This window comes from Sminthopsis crassicaudata, chromosome 4, assembly GCF_048593235.1.
Source record: "Sminthopsis crassicaudata isolate SCR6 chromosome 4, ASM4859323v1, whole genome shotgun sequence".
Lineage (NCBI taxonomy): Eukaryota > Metazoa > Chordata > Mammalia > Dasyuromorphia > Dasyuridae > Sminthopsis > Sminthopsis crassicaudata.
In genome coordinates, this window is record NC_133620.1 from 377,248,712 (window position 1) to 377,268,664 (window position 19,953).

General features: G+C 38.0%; 1 protein-coding gene across 1 annotated transcript in view; it reads left to right on the plus strand.

The window, feature by feature from the left end:
* The first annotated feature begins 420 nt into the window (after positions 1-420).
* Positions 421-19,953, plus strand: part of FCRL6 (Fc receptor like 6) — a 35,466-nt gene continuing 15,933 nt past the window's right edge. The window contains exons 1-6 of the mRNA XM_074264796.1: positions 421-451; positions 11,241-11,261; positions 12,081-12,326; positions 16,826-17,083; positions 17,887-18,164; positions 18,997-19,120. Of these exons, the coding sequence (XP_074120897.1) occupies positions 421-451; positions 11,241-11,261; positions 12,081-12,326; positions 16,826-17,083; positions 17,887-18,164; positions 18,997-19,120 (958 nt within the window). The remainder of the gene's footprint in view (positions 452-11,240; positions 11,262-12,080; positions 12,327-16,825; positions 17,084-17,886; positions 18,165-18,996; positions 19,121-19,953) is intronic.

Sequence of the window (19,953 nt, forward strand, 5' to 3'; positions counted from 1 at the left end):
TCCTTAAAGTACTATATAAATTCTAGTTATCATCATCATCATTATTATTTCTGGCCATGTTTACCATTCTTTTAATCTCCAAAGACTCAAATCTGAGTTTTTTGAGATTCCCATGAGTGATACAGCCTAGTTAGTCATATATATTTCCCACACCATCCCCATTTCTACTAAACCAAATAGATATTTAGAGAAGAGGATACTGAAGACAACTCAGTGCTATACCTACTTCCTTATATTGAAAGGAAACAATTGTCTGAAATTAGAGTATTCCGTTTCCTCTATACCTACTCCAGCCTAATGCCCTTGGGGCCCATATAACCCTCAGTCACAACAGGCAACCAACCCAGATGTATTCATCTCAAGTCTGACCTACCTTCTATTGAGGAACTTGTGGCTACTACCCCTTTCCTCCTGGGCCCCATGCTGCTGAAAGTGGCTCTGCTGCTCTTGGGTAAGTAAGCTCCAGGGGAGCCTCCTAAGACTCTGGGGATAGGAATTCCACGATGGGAAATCTGGGAGTTTAGACTTTTCTCATCCAACTTTTGGAGCTAGAAATAGGAGAAAGAAAGGAAAGTGAAATAGCTTCATTTCCCCAATTCATCCAAATCTGGCTTCCTGGCAGGGTGATCAGAGAATCATAGAATCCAAGAACTTCAGAGTTGAAAAGGATCTCAGAAAACATCTAATCCAAGCCAAATCAGAATGAAAATTCTCTCTATAGTATTCCCTATTACCTTTGCTTGAAGAATTCCAGGATGCCATACCCTTCTAAAGTAGCTGATTCTACTTTTGGTCAGTTCTGTTAAAGAAAAAAAAACTTTCTCCTTTATCAATTTCCCTAATAAATTGTACAGATCATAACTGAAAATAATACTTTTCATGTGGTCTGACGTTTTTCTTTATATGTAGCCAAATATGCCTCTACAACTTCCACACATTCCCACTGTCTCTGGAACCAAACAAAAGGAGCTAAATCTTTCAGCTATGGGACAGCTGAGTCATATTTGTGTGCTCCTCTCAAGCGTCTATTAGCCCAGAATTTTATGAAATGTAAGGGTTCATAAAATATATTTCAAATTGACCACCTTGCAGGTTAATTGGTTAAACTCTTAACTTATTTTCCTTAGGAGCTAGGGTCACACATCCAAGAAGTGTCAAGTGTGTGAGGTCAGATTTGAACTCAGATCCTCCTAAGTATATACAATGGCATTTGGGAGAGAATAGCAATAGGATAATCTTAGAATTTAATAATATAAAGTTCCTGGTGGAAGTGGGGCAGATGGGAAGTATGTAACCAAGATCAAGTCATAGTAAATCCTAAATCTTGTTTTTTTTTTCTTGCCCCTCTCTCAATATTTTACATCAAGCAAGTCAGATTGTAATATAAATCAGGGAAAATCTTGGAAGGATTTAAAAAAAAGAAGAAGAAATCACAAAATAGAGCAGCTGAAAGGAAGGTGTGAAATGTGGTCATGGGAGGACCAATTTAACTACTTGCCTTGGTAAGGAAGGCTATCATATGTTTAGAGCTAGAAGACATGTTGGAGTCCATCCTTTCTAACCCCTTCACTTTACCAATGAGCGTACTGAGGCACATAAAAGCCCATTAACTTGCCCAGGATCACACAATTAGACAGAGGAAGGAATTGAACTAGTCTTGCTGACCCAGATCTTGCATCTCTATCAGGGACTTGACACCAGCTGAAAGGGAATCCTTTTCACAAGCTACCTCACTGTCATGTCATGGGTTATATAAGTGCAGTTAGACATTCAACAGGTCAGGAGTCTTTGCCCAAAAATTTAATTCTTAAATGGATCTGGGAACTGCTCCCACAACCTTGTAATTTCTATCCATATGAACTGGTTGTGTCCTCCAAAGCTCAGCTTATTAAACTGTGGTTCATGACCCCATATAGAGACTCGTAACTGAAGTTAGGGGTCATAAAATTATGGATTGTTATCAATGTTTAATTTGTATATTTATTTTATATAACATATATCCAGGTTTACATAAAAATTTCTCATGCAAAAAGGAATTGTGAGGGGGAAAAGTTTAAGAAGTCCTGCTTAGAGTAACAGCTGAATCTGTTTTTTATTCCACTTTATATCCCTTCTGAAAGTACCACTATTGTGATATCATGATACTTAAGGGATAGGTGTGTGTCCTCAGTCCTCAGTGGATGCCCCAAGTGATCCTTTGAGAAATTTGTTTTTGAGTCCTATTCTTTTCTCTGAATAACTCAAGATTAGTTACTCTTGGGATCTGAAGAAAGTCATTGGAAGGAAGATTTGATCAAATCATCTTATTGACATTATTTCATTTATTAGCAAAATTGTCCTTTAAATGAGTCATTTTACAATGAACTAACCAGCACAACTCAGGAAAGAAGAAATAGAACACAGGCATAAATAAAATCCAGGCAATTCAAGAGAGAAGTTAATGGAAAAAAGTCAATAGAAGCCTCAAAACAGATAGAAATAATATTAAATATTCTTTATATCTGTGTCTTTAATTGGTCTCCACCAGATGTCCAAGATGACCACCAGTGGGGACAAAAAAAAAAGGAAGGCAAAGGGAAAGGACAAGTGGCTATTAGGAAAATGGAAAATGGGAATCCTCCTCAGCATCCAAAGGAGGATTTCTAGATGAGACAGAGTTAGAGAATGATGACAGCCCAAGCACAGGTGGGTGCTAGAGCTAAGGGAACAACTTTTTCTGGGTGTTAATACCGAAGATAGTCCTGGTGGAGAGGGGGACGTCAGAGAAATAAGAGACAGCTTTCCCTTTTATTTTTTAAGATTCCATCTTAGACACACATTCCCCATGATTTAATTTTCTTCTGAGGACTTTAAGCCATCCATGAATGAAATGGAATGGTAAGAGAGGACTCAAAAGATTTATCCTTATCTTTGCTTAGGCTAAGAGAATCTTTTAGTAAAAGAAAGAACAAAAAAAAATCTACTTCACTTTGGCTAAACTGAACGTGTCAGTTTTGAAAACAGGAAGAGATCTTCTCCACAATTCTGGGATGTTAGTCAAAATAGTAGGTAGCTGAAAATAAGAATGATCACTCTAAGGTGTTGTGCATATGTGTGATCACTCACTGGTTTGACAGTAGTTAAGGGGAATGGCTTCGGAGAGTACAATTTAGCCTTAGTTTGAAGGAATTGCAGCTTTCACCTTCAATGTTACATATGAATTTTAACCTCAATAAATATCTTGTGAATGGTAAGGGAAAACTTAACATCAATTCTAAAATTAAGGAGGAAAAAGATCTCAGTATATCAATATAGCTACATATATGTGTATACATTGTCTAGCAAGCAATTTCAGTTCACTGAGGTTTAAGAAAGAAGTTACAATATTGCACTTGGTGAAGTTACAACAATCCTAAATTGCATTATATGCATTACTAAATGAAGTCTAGAACCAGAGACACGATTTTATGGAAAATTTGGCAACACTTAAAAGTTCTGTTGGTACTTACTGCAGCAGAAATTCATTCATTGGCTATCTTCCTTAAATCCATAGTAAGGTAGCATGTCACTACATTAATTATCCAAAGAGGGAATATAATATCTGAGATGTTCACTAGGTGGCAATATACTCAAGCCCACAAACTGAGAGGTCAAACCTGAGAGGAACTCTCAGCGTTTCCCACACCAGGAAACTGCAGGCACTAATGGTTAGGCAAGTTTAAGATTCTTACTGGACTGGTTCTGAATTTAGATTAGAGAATAATTGAATATTATTCATATGAAAGCGCATGTTTAAAACCAGCCTTCAACACTACATTTGAATTTTCCTGCCCCCCCCAAATCCACAAGGTTCTGGCAATCAGCAATGCGGCAATTGCTATAACTACTTGATTTATTTAATATAGCAAAAATGCTGGGACAAGGTTTCAGACCTTTTACATGGGAGTTCTGATACCAGTCATACCCCAAAACCTCCTCCTGGTGGCCCTCCTAGCTTTTGCAGGGATTATCCCAAACCTTTCCTACACCACCCAAGCTGTAAGGGAAAAAACAAAGTAAAGTAGGGATCAGAATTGTAACTGTAAGCAAAAGAAAACAGAAGTACAGGGAGAGAGATCAGTCTTCCCCTTTTCTCATCAATATGAAAGGAGTCACAGCAGCTGCCGATCTCCCTACCCTGATTTGGTTAGTTGCTCTGGTCTCTGGTTTCCAGATCATATTGGGTCATTTCCATGGGCAGGGTTTGAGCCTGGCAGAGAAAGTATCTGTGGAAGGCCACACCCATAATTTTAGTACAAAAGCTGTGGTTTTACCTCCTTTTGTCTAACTTGGCAAACAGGAAAACTCCTTCAACTGGCAAAGAAAGGAAGGCTCTGATAGAATCAGTACTGTTTGCCAAAGTGTAGATCTAATTTCCTTCCTCCTACTATATGGCTTCCTATTCATTGTGAGCCTCTACTGGTGGGAATGCTGATATTTTCTAGTGAAGATTAAGTGCCTGACCTACAGTCACAATTAGAGGTGGGCTAAATTATAACTTCCTAAAACGTGGACACTAAACATTTCTTAGATCAACCTAAGTTAAAGGAGTTGAAATAGATGATCTTTTTATGAGGGAGCTGATGGTGTAACAGCTAGAGTCCTGAGCCTGTAGTCAGAAAGACCTAAATGCAAATCTAGCTTCAAATATTTGCTAGCTGTATGATCCTGGTCAAGTCATTTAACTTCTGTCTCAATTTCCTTAAAGGAAATAATAATAGTACCTACCTTGGTGTTGGGGGAATTAATTGAGATGATATTTTTAAAATTAAAATGTTTTCCTTATGACAGTCTCTAGCACAAACTAGATTCTCTATAAATTCTTATTCTCTTCCTTTAATGTTTCCTGAAGCTTTAACTTTATAATCTTCTTGATTCTTAACTTGTTAATCCAAAGTATTACTTATCACTCCTAGTTTTGTATCCTGCATAAATAATGATTAGTCATTGATTCAAAAAAACTTAACATTGAAGAAGATATGGTAAGAAATGAGGCAAATTCATACTTTTAGTAGAGCTATTCAATCAGCTATAAATCCATCTCCACATAAGGCCCAGCCCTACATCCCTCCATTAGGTTTTTGAGGACAACATGAGAAACTTGGTTATTGGCCTTTTGGGAATGTCCCCCTGATTCCATGTTGATGGAGTTTTTTCCCCCCATTCCACCATATTGCTTCAATATGAATACATAGTTGCTTCCCCTCCCTTGAACTCTTTAAGAAGAGACTAAATGACTATTAGGAGATTTTAAGGAAACTATTTGGGAATGAATTGAATGATTTCAAGATCAAGCTATCATTTAATAAGTGTTGATTAAGCACTTACTATGTGCCAGTCATCATATTAAACACTAGAGATAGAGACGAATTTGAGAGTTCCCTGCTCTCAAGGATCTTTCATTCTGTCAAAAAAGACAACGTGCATGTATTCATATATAAGGACAAACAAAATAAATACAGGGTCATTCAAGGGGGAGATATCAACAACAGGGGGCATCAGGAAAGGCATCATACATAGAAGGGGGAATCTGAGATGAGCTTAAGGTAATTCCAGCTCTAAATCAATTATTCTATGACTTTTATCTATGGCCACCTCTCTATGAACCAGAAAGTAGAATACTCTCCCCTACTCAGGGACCCTTGATTCTGAGTTCATGAAGAATAAAGTTCTGTCCCAGAGGAATCTGCCTTCTAAAAGTGAGAAATTAGGCTCATCTGACTCTCTGGCTCATTACATTTTTACCCCAGAGTTCTGGGAAAATCTCTTAAAGTTTAGATTTGGTTCATGTCTACAGGCTACCAAAATGGATGAATCGAGTCTCTTCTTAAAAAGTACTGGATATAAGGCAAGGGGATGAGAATAAACATTTATTAAGTGCCTGAGCACTCGATAGATATTATCTCATTTGATCCTTTTCACAACTCTGGTATGTAGGTGCTGTGTTTTTTTTTTTTCCATTTTACAGTTAAGAAAACTGATTCTAAGGTGACTTGTCCAGGATCATAAAGCCATTAACATCTGAGACAGATTTGAATTCAAGCCTTCCCTGATTCCAGGTCTAGCATTCTATCCATTTTACTCCCTAGTACTGCCTCAAGTAATTTTTTAAAAAAATTTTATCTTACCTGATATACAAAGTAGATCAGAAATAACGCAACTATTCATTTCTTCCACTTCAAAAGAAATGTTGAAAATCAAAGATTCATAATTATGAATTGACTAATATATAAAGCACAATATAATAACTAACATCCCTGTGGTACTCTCCTGGGAAATGAATATTTAAAACATTAAAACACAAAACATTTCATAGGATTGCTGAATGAGCATATCACCTTTATTTTGGTTCTGACTCAAGGGTCACATCTTCTGGTAAGCCAGGGCATGGTTTAGGCTCATCCTTGTAAACTTGGTCATCCCCTTCAAGGAGCTTTTGAAAATGCCACCTCCTGCTGGGTAGCCAGCATCAGAACTCAGGAATTCTCAATCTCTCAGACTCATGGAGTTGCTCCTAAGGTAACCTACTATCCATCTCAAGAGAGCCGTTCAATCTCCTGTATCCAAAAGAGCAAAAGAGATAGGTAGGGTTTTAACATCCAATTTCAAATTCATTTGCAATAGCTCATGTTTTTACTGCTGTGAATAGTGTTGAAGAATTCTTTCAATCTCTTGGGAAACCTATAACTATCAGCATGCTTCCAATGACTATGGGTCAAATTTAGGAGGCTAAACTGAAAGTAAAGAGCTCGATTAGTAAAGTAACAAATCTGCTGTCATTGATAGCAAAGTCAGATTCCTGGGGTACAGGTTCTATTTTTATTACTTTGAGGTCTGCTTTGAGTACACAGCCCATCAGCAGCAATTTCAGTAACTATTTTTAATTATTGTTCAGTTGTTTCAGTCATGTCCAACTCTTTCAGATCCCATTTGAGGTTTTCTTGGTGTAACCTGGCCTCCCTTAAATCCAATTCACTACGAAATATTATTGTTCCTTTTCAAAAAACAAACATCATCAATTGGATTTGTCATTTCCTTCTCTAGCTCATTTTACAGATGAGGAAACTGAGACAAACTGGGTTTTAAGTGACAAAATTACAGAGCCAGTAAGCATCTGAAGCCGGATTTGAACTGAGGAAGAATAGTCTTCTTGACTTCAACCCCTGCACTTAATCCACTGGGCCAACTAGCTGGTCAGATGAAGTAAGGAGTTAGGGAAATAGTTAAGAAAGTAAAGAGGAATACTTGGAATGCAAGTGATAGGATAAATTATTAAAGTGAGAAAATATCCCTTGTTCAAGGTCAAGAAACAAGAGAAAGAAACTAAACCCTTTTAAAATTGTGAAACAATCCTTTTAGACATAACTACAGGGTCTCTTATCCAAAGACAGCAAGTAATTGTTACAACTAAGGATGAGACCATCTGCTTTACTGTGTCCTTGAGTAGAAATTGGAAACTTTCTAATAATAAATCACCAGGTGGCTAAGGGAATTCTACATTGTTATTCTATCAAGAAAATGCAAAATAATTATGGTCCTATTTTCCCCACACTCATAAAAGCCACCAGGGCAGAGGTGGAGACTTCCTTCAAAGAAGAACTGTTAGCATTCAATACCCCATGTTCAGAAGAGAACAGGATTATAAAACGTTTCTCCTTCTAACATCCCCTGGTTGAGAATTTCTTCCTGCTCAATCTATTTCCATTGTGGGGGAGAGGAACATATGGGGACATCCAGAAACCTCTGGTTATATATATATATATATATATGTCCTTTTTATCAAGAGGCTAAACAAAAGGAACCAGACTCTATAGGATGGCCACTGTTACATAGGTTTTTAGAGTTGGGAATAATTTTAGATATGTTTTCCAAATCTTTCATTTTAAAAATGAGGAAATTGAGGCCTTAAGGAAGAGAAGTGACTTGCCCAAAATTATATAGATAATTAGCAATAGAACCAAAGGTTTAAACATGGATTATTTAGTTCCAAATATAGCACTTTTCCCACTATACTTTACACAAATTGTAAGTTTCACACAAAGTACTAAAAATTTGTCTTGTGTAAGTTCCTAATAGAATACCAGAGGCTAGGCCAGAATCTCCTGTCAAAATGAAAGTGAAAAAAAAAAAATAAGAGTTGTGAGAGACTGTCTTGAAGCCTCATTTTTAAAGTAAAGATAAAAAATGGCTTACTGGGGTGGGGACAGGGAGAGGGATATCTTTAGAAATGAACATTATATAAAAACAAAAGATGTCAATGCAAATTTTATGAATAAGATGGGAGAATTAATACTTGCATAGCCTACTTGATAGGGTTATAAGGATCAGATAGGATACTTTGTAAGAATAAAGTGCAATATAAATGCAAGCTATCTTTATAATTCTCCCATAGGGATTTCCATAGGGACTCTGTGTCTATTCTGATTGTGTCTGACCACTGTGCCTACTGAACCATTTATATTCTGTCTGTTCTGTACTAGAGCATGGCTTTGCAAATCTGATTCCTCTTCTCAGTTTACTCTTAGGGCTTATTGGTTGAAAACCCTGCCTTCCTGTCCTTCTGGGTAGCACTCAAAAGTTCATAATTTGCTTTTATTTCATCCTTTCGTTACTTCCAAGAGATAGATCAACTTTTATTATCTAGTCCCTGCCTTAAGTAATTTCTGCTGTCTAACATGAAAATCACATATTCCTTGCCTACCCAAGTCTTTGGCTATCTGAGGAAACCTAATGGACTCCCCAGAATATTATTTTTAAATGCATAAAACAAATATATGATATTAAAGGACATTGATGTTGAAATTAAGATGAAGATTTTTTCCATCTGTGTTCAAAATCCTCAAAATGTGTCCACTGACCCTTGGACCCCATATGGACCCCAGCCTGCTAGTTGGTCAGCCTGCTTTGTCTTTCCCCATTCCAATTCATCTTCCACTCAGCTCTCAACCTGATCTTAAAGTTCTTGAATAACCACATCACTTCCCCATTCAATGAACCTCTCTGGCTCCCTTTTGCTTCTAGGATCAAAAATAAATTCTTTCCTTTGGTGATCAAAGCCTTCAGAATCTGGTCCCTTCTTACCTTTCCAGTCTTACTCCTCATTAAAAAAAAATACTTGTCAGCCTTGTGTCATTGCACTTCTTGCTATTGCTCAGTAGGACACATCATTTTTTGACTCAGGGCATTTTTCACTAGTTGTCCCTCTCATATTTGGACTATTCTTCCTCATCTCTATCTCCTGGCATCTTTCAAATCATAGCTGAAGTCCTATCTTCTACCAGAAGCCTTCTCCAATTCCCCTTAAGGCTAGATTCTCCCCTCTGTTCATTATTTATAATTTATCCTTTATATATCTTGTTTGGACAAGATTATTTGTAGGTTATCTCCCCTATTAGATTATAAACTCCTTGAGAGCAAGAACTATCTTTTGCCATTTTTTGTATCCTTAGCACTCAGCACTATGCTTGGCACACAAAAGGTGCTTAATAAACATTTTTTAACTGTCTTACTGACTGAAGAGCCTACTACCTTAAAAGGTAGCTTACTCTATTTAGATAAATCCTTTAGGAAGTTTTGATTGATGTTGATCCTAACTTTGCCTTTTTGCAACTTCCACCCATTTCTCCCTGTAGGACAAAGCAAAGTAAATCTAATCCCTCTCCATATAATAGCCCCTTAAAAATATGAAGACAGCTGTCATAGGATCATAGAATCATATAGAATCATAGATTAAGGAAAATATAAGAATCCAGGTCTACATGTAGTTCACTGCTCTCTCGAGTGGCTTGAACCAGATTAAAATGTAATTGGGACATATTTAACAAAACAAATAAAAATACAATAAAACACTGATATGTTAATGCTATTTTCTAAGTAAATATACAGCCAGCAATGATCCTTATGTAAGATTTAATGGCTTCTGTCTCTAGCTGTTTGTCAACATTGATCTAGTTCAATTCCCTCACTTTGCAGATGAGGAAATGAAGACCCAGAGAAGTTGTTTGCAAAACACTTTCATATTTTATTCCATTTGATCCTCACAACAACCTTATGAAGTTACCTTATGCTGTTTTTATTTCCATTTTTTCAGATAAGTTATATAGCTACTATATAGATATAGATATACATCCAGAGTTCACACAGTTATTAAGTGCAGTCAAGTCTTGAAATAAATCAAAGAAAGTCATGAATTGAGGAATAAAGATAACAGGGTAGGAATCTGCCATTGCTGGGGATGTCCAATGGATTTTCCAATTCTAAGACTTATGAAAAAAGCTTCTTATATTTTTAAAATGAAAGGAGGAAGACACATTATGGGGATAGCAAGCCCTAGTCATGAAGTAGCAAGGCCTGGTCATGAGACCCCAGCCACCCTCAGCAATCAGTGCAAGGAGAACCACTTTATTTTGGTTGTTTCACCCTTCATGCTATGAATTCCAGTGGAAGGGGACAAAGACATCAAAGGCTTAGAATCAGCTTGAGCCAGATTCCTCTACAAGACAGGATTTCAAGATGGGACTTAAGGTCTGACTCAGTCCAATCTAATCAATACTATCTTGCTGGGATTACTAACATTCTGACATTATTAGTGTCATTTAGGAGGTGGCAAGTATCATTATATTTGGTATTAACAATTTCTGTCCTTTTATTAACAATTATATAAACAATTTTAATCCAATTCAAGTCCCCTAAACTTGAGGTCAGCTCTCCACTCTATCTACCATGTTAATAAGTGACCTAATCCAATATTTTTCCCATTGCCAAGTTGTTTATGATTCCTATAAATATTACTTAAAACAATCTTGTGGCAGACATGTTGGCAGGCATGGGGATACTTTACCATTTAGGACACCCCTCTGAATCCAGTAATGACTTGCAGTTAGATTGATCTTAAATTAAACGATTTTTCCCCTGGCAGACTAGTACCTAAATACAGACTGTTATTAGTGGGGACTTTTTATCCTTCAACTCATTTTGCTCTCCTATGTGTATATCTTGTCTCTCTAGCTATGGTGTCATATCCTTTAGGGCAGGAGGAAACTGTCTTCTGTCCCTTTTATTTCCTGCTCCAAAATAAGACCTCATTTCTTAGTACCTGGTGCCCACAGTAAGCACTCAACAAAAACTTTTCCTTCAATTGCACTAAATTTTAACCCCCTCCTGCCTCTAAGAAAGCCCTTTCTGGGGTCTCACCTAATCTTCCTCTTTCTGCTCTCTTACAGCTCTAGTCATTGGAAAGTTTGGTAAGTCCCATCTACCTTATATCTACCTTCAGGCATATATTCTGCCATTGTGTCTCAGCCCTGATCCCTCAGCAATCTAGATATCAGTATGAGGAGGAATCCCTTCATTCTCCAGAGCTTTTTGTGACAGAAATTGAAGGACTGTGAAAAGGTCCAGAACAACTTCCTCTCTGGCATCTAGAGAGAGAGGTCCAGAACAGCTTCCTCTCTGGACCTAGAGAAAGAGGTGCAGAACAACTTCCTCTCTGGGACTTAGAGGGAGAGGTCCAGAGCAACTTTCTTTCACCTCACCAAAGACTCTGGGCTTTATTCCATCCCACTACACACACACACACACACACACACACACACACACACACGCACATGTATCTTTTAATCCTCACTAGAAATTATGGGTCTAATACTCTACTTGCTTAGGGTCCTAAGGCTTCCTTTCTCCCATTAAGAACACTTTCCTGATATCCCTGAACTTCACTTCTCCCCACTCCTACTTTGATCCTACTTACTCCTACTTTGATCCTACTTTCTCCTCACTAAGAATTATTTTGAGCCTTATTCTCCTTTCAATGAGTATCCTGACTCTTACTTCCCATCACTGAGGGGCATGTGAATATCATTTACATCTCATAAAGCACTCTGAACCTTCCACCCTCTGAGACTGGAGGCTCACTATTGCACTCAGGATGCTAAATCTCAGATTAAGGGCCCTAAACTTCCCTTACTTCCAGTATAGACATCTAGACCTTACTCTCCCTCTTCTTTCAGAAACCTGAGCTACAGTCCCTGTTATCTGCATATCTTTCTCTTTTTACATCTCAGATGTCATCACAAAGCCCATCCTGTCTCTTCAGCCTCCATGGACCACTTTCTTTTTTTATGAGAAAGTAAATCTGACTTGTGAGCATCTGGATCTCATCGGATTAGGAAACATCCAATGGTACAAACAGGAAAAGAAGTTCCACAAAACCTCTACAAACACCATTATAATCAGGGAAAGTGGACAGTACAGCTGTGGGAATGAGGATTCTGTCCACAGTGACCCTGTAACTATCACATTCTTGAAAGGTGAGAAAAGGACATTGTAACACTCCAGGAAGTCATGTCACATTTATCATTTAAAGATCCCAAGAGGATATACTGGGGACTCATCTTTGGGGGGGTTTTCTTTCCCCTGGGATCCCATATTCTTTTTAGGAGCTAGTAGAAGCCTAATCTGCATCAAGAATTTGAAGAAGAGATAAAATCTTGGGGAGATCAATGGAGACAGTTACTAGTGACTCAAGTGTTGGAGATGCACTTGTCAGTAATAGCTGTCCATTTGTTCTACCCTTATGAGGGAAGTCAGAAGCAGGAATGGAAAGAGAAGTAAGGAGGATTTTTTTGATGAGTTGTGAAGAGTTTTTCTATGATTAAAATATTATAGAGATCCAATAAGAAACATCTACTATTGCAGAGTTCTATTTATAATCAGAGTTGTTTAGAAATACTAAAAAGTTAATGGATTTGGCCAGAATCACATAGCTAGAATATGTCATAGATGAAACATAAGTCCAGCTCAGCCCAATTCTGAGGGCATCTGATTATCCACAAGACCAGGCTTCTTCTCAAATGAAAAATATTGAAAAAGAAAGAGGCAAAAAGGGAGGGAGGGAAAAGGAGAGAAAGAAGAGAATGAATGAAGGGACAGAAAGAAAGGTAGAAAAGAGAAGAAGGGGAAAAGGAAAGGAGAAAGAAAAGGAAGATAAGAAGAAGGAAAATGTTATTCCATAGCCCCTGGACCCTAGGCACTAAGTGAAGAACTTTCACTGAGAAAAAAGGATGTCACCTTGGGATTACTGAAGGACATGCCGAGGGATCAGTATGTAAGTCCTGGAGAGGGGAGACAGAAAGAAGAAGTATCATAAGTGGGGTTCTAAATGACTCAGTTATGACTGATGTAACATTGATGAATGACATTAAGAGTATTCAAATAGTCACCAAATATTTACTGATGAAATTGTTTTTAAAATAACTTTTTATTGATAGCCTTTGTTTTTAAATTCCCTAAATTTCCCCTTGTGTCTTTTCCCAGAGAGCCATTCCATGTGACAAAGATTTTCTATTAAAGAAAAGGAGGAAGAAGAAAAAATAAAACAGTAAATTTCATCAACTTATCAAAAAACAATCCACAAACCCTGACCATATGTAATGTCACAGATTGTGCATGTGTGTATGCATACACATACACATACATCCTCTGCAAAGTAATGATGAAAAATGTTTCCTTTTTTTTTCAAATCAAGCTTGTTCTTTTAATGTTGTGACATTCATTTTCAATTTTTTGTGATTGTTCTTTTCATCTTCATTGTAGTAGTAATATATCCATTTTCTTGACTCCTTAATTATGCATCATTTCATATAAGTCTTTCCATGCTTCTCTGTATCCATTCCATTTATTGTTTCTTGTAATATTCAATTACATTCATTTACTACAATTTTTAGCCAGTCCTCATTATGATGGGCATCTATCAATTGCAATATCATTCATTAAGTACTTAGCATTTTAAATGTATTGTGCTAGATGTCAGGGAAAATATTTTTAAAATTAATTCTATTTTATTTTATTTTCATTTCCAAATTCTCTTCCTCCCTTCTCCTCTCCCACCCATTGAAAAAACAGGGTAGGGGAAGGGGGTAAATACCCTTGACAAATAATGTATAATCATGCATTAGTTGATCCTCCAATTTACATTGTCCCCCTCCCCACCCAAATTTATCCTTCACACCTCTGCCAAACCTGTATTGTGCCTCGATCTTGTTATGCCATTTTCTTAGCTCAAAAATTTTCAGTGATTTCCTATTGCCTTCTGAGTAAAATTAAAACTCATTTGTGTCATTCCTGTCCTTCCACAATCTAGCACCATCCCTAGCTTTTCATGTGAATCCCTTCTATTTCAATTAAATTAAAATAACATTTTAAAAACAAAAACAAAAACAAGCATGTATCAAGAATCCATTATGTGCCAGACACTACGCTTAATGCTAGAGATAGAGTTAAAAAAAAAAAAAAAAAAGAAACAATCTCTTCCCTCAAAGAGCTTACATTTTACTTTTAAAATTAGGGTATACACAGATAATATATACTATACACATATATGCATAATCGACAATATATACTAAGGAAATGTATTATTTTGTAAGAACAACTTCTAACAATTTTGGAAGGGTCTCATGTAGAAAGTGTCATTTGATTTGAGCCTTGAATGGAACTAAGGAATTCCAGAGACAGAGGAAAAGGGGATACATTTCAGGGATGAAAACTGCTATTTCTCCTTTGTTCTTGAAAAGTACCAATGGCATCAGAAAGGTGATGTCTTGACTTGCAAGTAAGTTGTATTTAAGTGAAGCAAATCTGTACAAAGATATTAGGCTCCAGAATCATCAAAGTCCAGTGGCAAGGCACTGCAGCAAGAGACTTTATCCTTTTTAAGCTAAGGTCTTTCCCAGGTCTCAGTTTGTCAGAGGCAATGCCCATTCAGAGATTAAAGGCTAGGTATGAATGGAGGCAAAAGATAGCTCAGTTTGCCTTTCTTTAAGGGTATGACTCCCCCAGGGAGAAGAAGAAGGGGAGGAGGAGGAAGAAGAAGATAAAAGCATGAAAAACAGTCTCCATAGAAATCCATCTAGAGACAGGAGATAGAAAAACTCTCATGGTGAGCCAACCCTCCAGTTGGACCTGAAGGGATAATGAGTTTGGAACGCTATTGCCTATGTGAGTGGTTTCTTTTTTATATTAAAGGCAATAAATAGTCCCTGGTACTTTTAGAAAAAAAGGGATAACATAATTAGGCTGTGTTCCAGAAATAAGAGTTCAGTTACCGTGTATGGAAGATAGGAGGTGGCTAGTTGGCAGTGTAGATAGGGTACAGGACCTAGAGTCAGGAAAATTCATCTCCCTTCAAATTTGGCCTCAGATATTTATTGTCTGACACTGGGCAAGTCACTTCACTCTGTTTGCCTCAGTTTCCTCATCTGTAAAAATGAGCTAGAGAAGGAAATGACAAACCACTCCAGTATCTTTGCCAAGAAAATCCAAATGGGGTCATGAAGATTTGGACACAACTAAACAACAACATGGAGAATAGATTAAAGAGAGAACAGACTGGAGATGTGGTGTCTCATTAGGAGACAAGAGTAGTAGTCTGAATGAGATATGGTGAGTCTTTGAACTAGGTGATACTAAATGGAGACAACAGAATAGAACTGTGAATACAGAATTAAAAAGACTTGGTAACTGATTGGATATGAGAGGTAAAGGAAAAACAGAAAGTAGGATGCCTCCTAAGTTGTAAATCTGAATGGCTGAAAGCCTGGCAGTGACCTCAACAGAAATGAGAAGTTAGGGAAAGAGGGAAACTTGAAGTTCCATTTTTGACATTATAAGTTTGAGGTACCTGTGAGATATTCAATTGGAGATGTATAGCAGAGAGATAGCTATGCAAAATTGGAGCTCAAGAGCAAGATGAGGGATGAATACATAGATTTAGATGCATATGGATGATATTTTAATCCAAGAGAGTCATTAAGATCCATAACAGATAGTATATAGAGAAAAAAGAGAGCAGGACAGAACCTTGGGAATATAACATATGTCAGAATTCATCAAAATCAACTAAGAAGATTCAGTCACATAGGTGAGAGAAAAGCCAGGCAAGAGGAATGTCGAAAAAAACCCAGGCAGGGAGAGAGTATCCAGAAGGATGCTATCTAAAGAGATCAATTATAATGAAGACTGAGAAAAAATGTTGTTGATTTAAATGTTTCAGAGAATGGGAAATCTTGGAGAAAATAGTTTAGTCAAGTGAGGGAATCAGAAGCTCTCAGAGTAAAAAGAGCAGCAGGGGATAGGAAGGCAGAGACACTAAATGTAGATGGCTTTTTGAACATTGTGAAAGGAAAGAAAGATACGACTAATAATCTGAAGTTGTCAGGGGTTTGTTTTGTTCTGTTTTAAAGAATGAAGTAGACATGTAGATAGCAGAAGAGTATGAGAAAAAACACTGGATGGATGCTCTAGCCCAATTAGGCTATTCACCAATCACTGCGTATATCCCACATTTTACTACCTGGAATGCTTGGAATGTCCTCCTACCTTCTTTTTCTGACATTTAAGTTCTACTGATCCTTTAAAAGCTACCCACCTCATCCAAAAATTCTTCCCTAATACACCCAAGCCAGCAATAATCTCTCCCCTTTCTGGATATGATATAGTATCATTCACACATAATTATTAGTTATTATTATTATGCTCCTGGGGCATCTCTCTTCAATATATGGAGCCCTCAGACAGGTTATCCCAGTTCTACACCCACTCAAAACCATAGCTCACAATTCCCCACCAATGTGTTTACTTTTGCTAATCAGTCAGAGTGAAGGGATCAGAAAAGACTTCAGGTAGCATCTAAACTGTGATGTAAAGGATGGATAGGATTTCTGTATGGAAAGCCATATGTCTAGAAACACTGAAGAAGAAAAAGTAAAGGCACATAGAAACAATGTTGGATTTATCTTCCTATATGTTACAGAATGGCTGATCCTCCAGACTCCTTATTCTGTTTTTGAAGGAGATACTATGATTTTGCAATGCCAAGGGTGGAAGAAATTTAAGTTATCCCGGGTTACATTTTACAAGTGGAAAAAATCCATTTACTTCACTGAAGAAAACAAAGCTCTGTCCATCAAAGCAGCAAGGAGAGAAGATAGTGGTCAGTACAGTTGTAGTGCATATGTGGAAAATCAAAAAAAAGAGCAAAGATCTACCCTTGTCATCCTTCAAGTCCAAGGTAAGATCACTTGGCCATGGAGTGGAGACTGCCAAGGATGACACCATTAGATCTCAGAATAGGACCCTATCTTTTGAGGTCCTCTATGACCTCTAGCTAGAAGAGTTGCTTCTCAAAAATATCCTAGAGCAGGCTAATGGAGGAAAGGAAAACAAGTTCTAGTGGATAAGTCATGGTTTTATATTCAGGCTATTGAGTTCCTAAATCTGGGGATTGGGAGTCCCACTGTGGATATGGAATAGAGAGGAGGAAATAATAAGCATTTATACAGAGCCAATTATGTGCCAGCTAGTGTGCATTGGATGGAGTGCAGGTCCTGGAATCAGGAAAGCTCATCTTTCTGGGTTCAAACCTGGTCTCAGACATTTACTGTGTGACTCTGGGCAAGTCACTTACTTCTCTTTGCCTCAGTTTTCTCATCTGTAAAATGAGCTAGAAAAGATGGCAAATCACTCCAGTCTCTTTACCAAGAAATGGTGTCACATAGAGTCAGACACAAACAAATATCTTATTTGATCCTCACAACAACTCTGTGAGTTAAGTATTGTCATTATTCCTATTTTACAGTTCAGAAAACTAAAACAGACAAATATTAAATGACTTTCCTTGGGTCCCACAGCTAGTAAAAGTCTGAAGGTAGTTTTTAACTCAAGCTTTTATGACTCCAGGACAATGCTCTATTAATTGTATCATCTAGCTAGAAAGAACTAGTGCTCAGTTTCCTCCTGCCTTTTTTGCCCTTAGTTCCCAGGGCCTCCCCACTCCTCCATTGTTTCTTGACACTAAGTCTGACTTCTCCCCAGATTTGTTCCCTCGACCTAAACTAAGAATCAAAAATTCCACGGAAGCCATGGTGGGGAGCTCAGTGAACTTAAGCTGTGAGACACAACTATCCCCCCAGAGATCAGCCTCCCGGCTCTACTTCTCCTTCTACAAGGATAATAGGACCATACGAGGCAGAGACCGGTCCCCAGAATACTGCATCCCAGCCACCATAATAGCAGGGACTGGGTTTTACTGGTGTGTGGCAGCCACGGAGGATGACCAAGTTCAGAAACAGAGCCTCGAGCTGGAAATACAAGTGAGTGAGAAAGGGAGGTGGGAGTGGGAGCCAACCTGGGGAAATAGTGGAGAAAGGCTGCCTGTAGAATCTGGAAAGTGTGAATTTAAGTGATGCTAGGAGAGTAACAGCTATAAAGATGAAAGGAAAGAATGACCTTTGCCACTAATATAAAACTGGCAATGCCCCATAGGAGGATAGAAGGCATCCAGAGCCATCAGACTCTGTAACTCATCTGCTCTTTCAATTCCATTATCTCATCTTCACCTGACATCGTCATAGGAGGGGACATGGTACAACTTCAGGGTAACAAGCAAAGGTGCTCTGCCCACAGTCCTGTACCAATTTTCTCACAAGGAAGAAATCCCTGGTAACAAGTTCAAATGATCCTTCCTCTTCTCTGTGATATTAAAGGGGGATGCAGGGAATTATCTTGAAAATAACCCCCAATTTAAGAAGTGAGATTACAACTAGCTTCCCATAGAGAGAATACAGTCTCCCCAAATGGACTATATCTGAGATCAGGACTTATTAAGCTCTGTACCCCACTGCTCAACACAGTCCTAGGCTAATGTTCGCTGCTCAGTAAATGTATGTTAATTAAATGTATTCTTCCTTTCCTCTGCTTCTAATCCCATTCCTGAAACACCTCAACTTAATGGGCAAATAATGAGACTTCTCTATAAATTAAAACTTCTTTCATATATTGCTCAATTTTCTCTTTCTCTGCAGAGGTACAGAGACCAGAGAGCCCAGGGACTTTTCTGTTTCACAGCTTGTTAGATTAGGCTTCCCTATCCTATCTCTCAAAATAGCTTAGGAAAATCTCAGCAACCAAGTCTCTCTCATTTAGGGCTCTACATCTATCCCCTTGAGGCACAGGAGGAGCCAGCTGGTTCTGGGGATTCTGGTCTTGTTTGTCATGACTGGCATCAGTGCAGCCTTTCTGCTTTATTTCAGGGTCTTGAAGAAAGCAGGTCAGTATCTTCCTTTGGCATCCTCTGGTGATAATCCTGGCTACAACCTTAACCGAACCTTTACCCTGCACCCTAAAACTCACCCTCTATTCTCACCTCTCAGAAGGGGGCACTCTGACATTTCACACATATACTCAAAGAATACTCTGGACCTGAGGCGGGAATAGGACTGTAAAAATCAAAACTTTAAAAAGGGGGGAAAATGGCCTTAATAGCACATTAGTAAGAAGAAGCCTACTTCAGTGACAAAACCTTGGCTAAGCAGTTAAGATAAGCCAGTAGGCAGCTCTGGAAAGGAGCAGTAAATAGTTTAAAAACTTTTAAATCATTGCTGACCATGTTTGGAAATACTGCTTCTGAAAAGGGGAGCTCTGTGTGGGCGTGATTATGGTTGAAAAGACAGATAATCACAATATTATTAGTTTACATTTCTAGAGCATTTTAAGATTTACAGATTGACAACTTAGTAAGGCAAGACAAGTATGATTTCCATATTACAGATGAGCAATAGAACCTTAGAATGACAAAGTGACTTTCCCAAAGAGACTTACATGGCTGGTAAATGCCAGAGCTGAGACTCAAACCAAGGTCTTGGGACTCTCTGATGGGATCAGTGATGTGGAGTTGAAACGGACCTCACAGACCATCAAGTTCAGCCCATTTATTTTGTAGGCAAGGTTAAATAATTTCCCAAGTGATTTTCTAGCAATCCTAAACTCAAGTGATAAGAATAGAAAACAGAAAAAGGAATGAAGCCTGAGGAATAATACCTCAAACCCCTCAAGCCCACGTAACCATGTGACGATCCCCATCCAAAATGTGTACAGTACCTT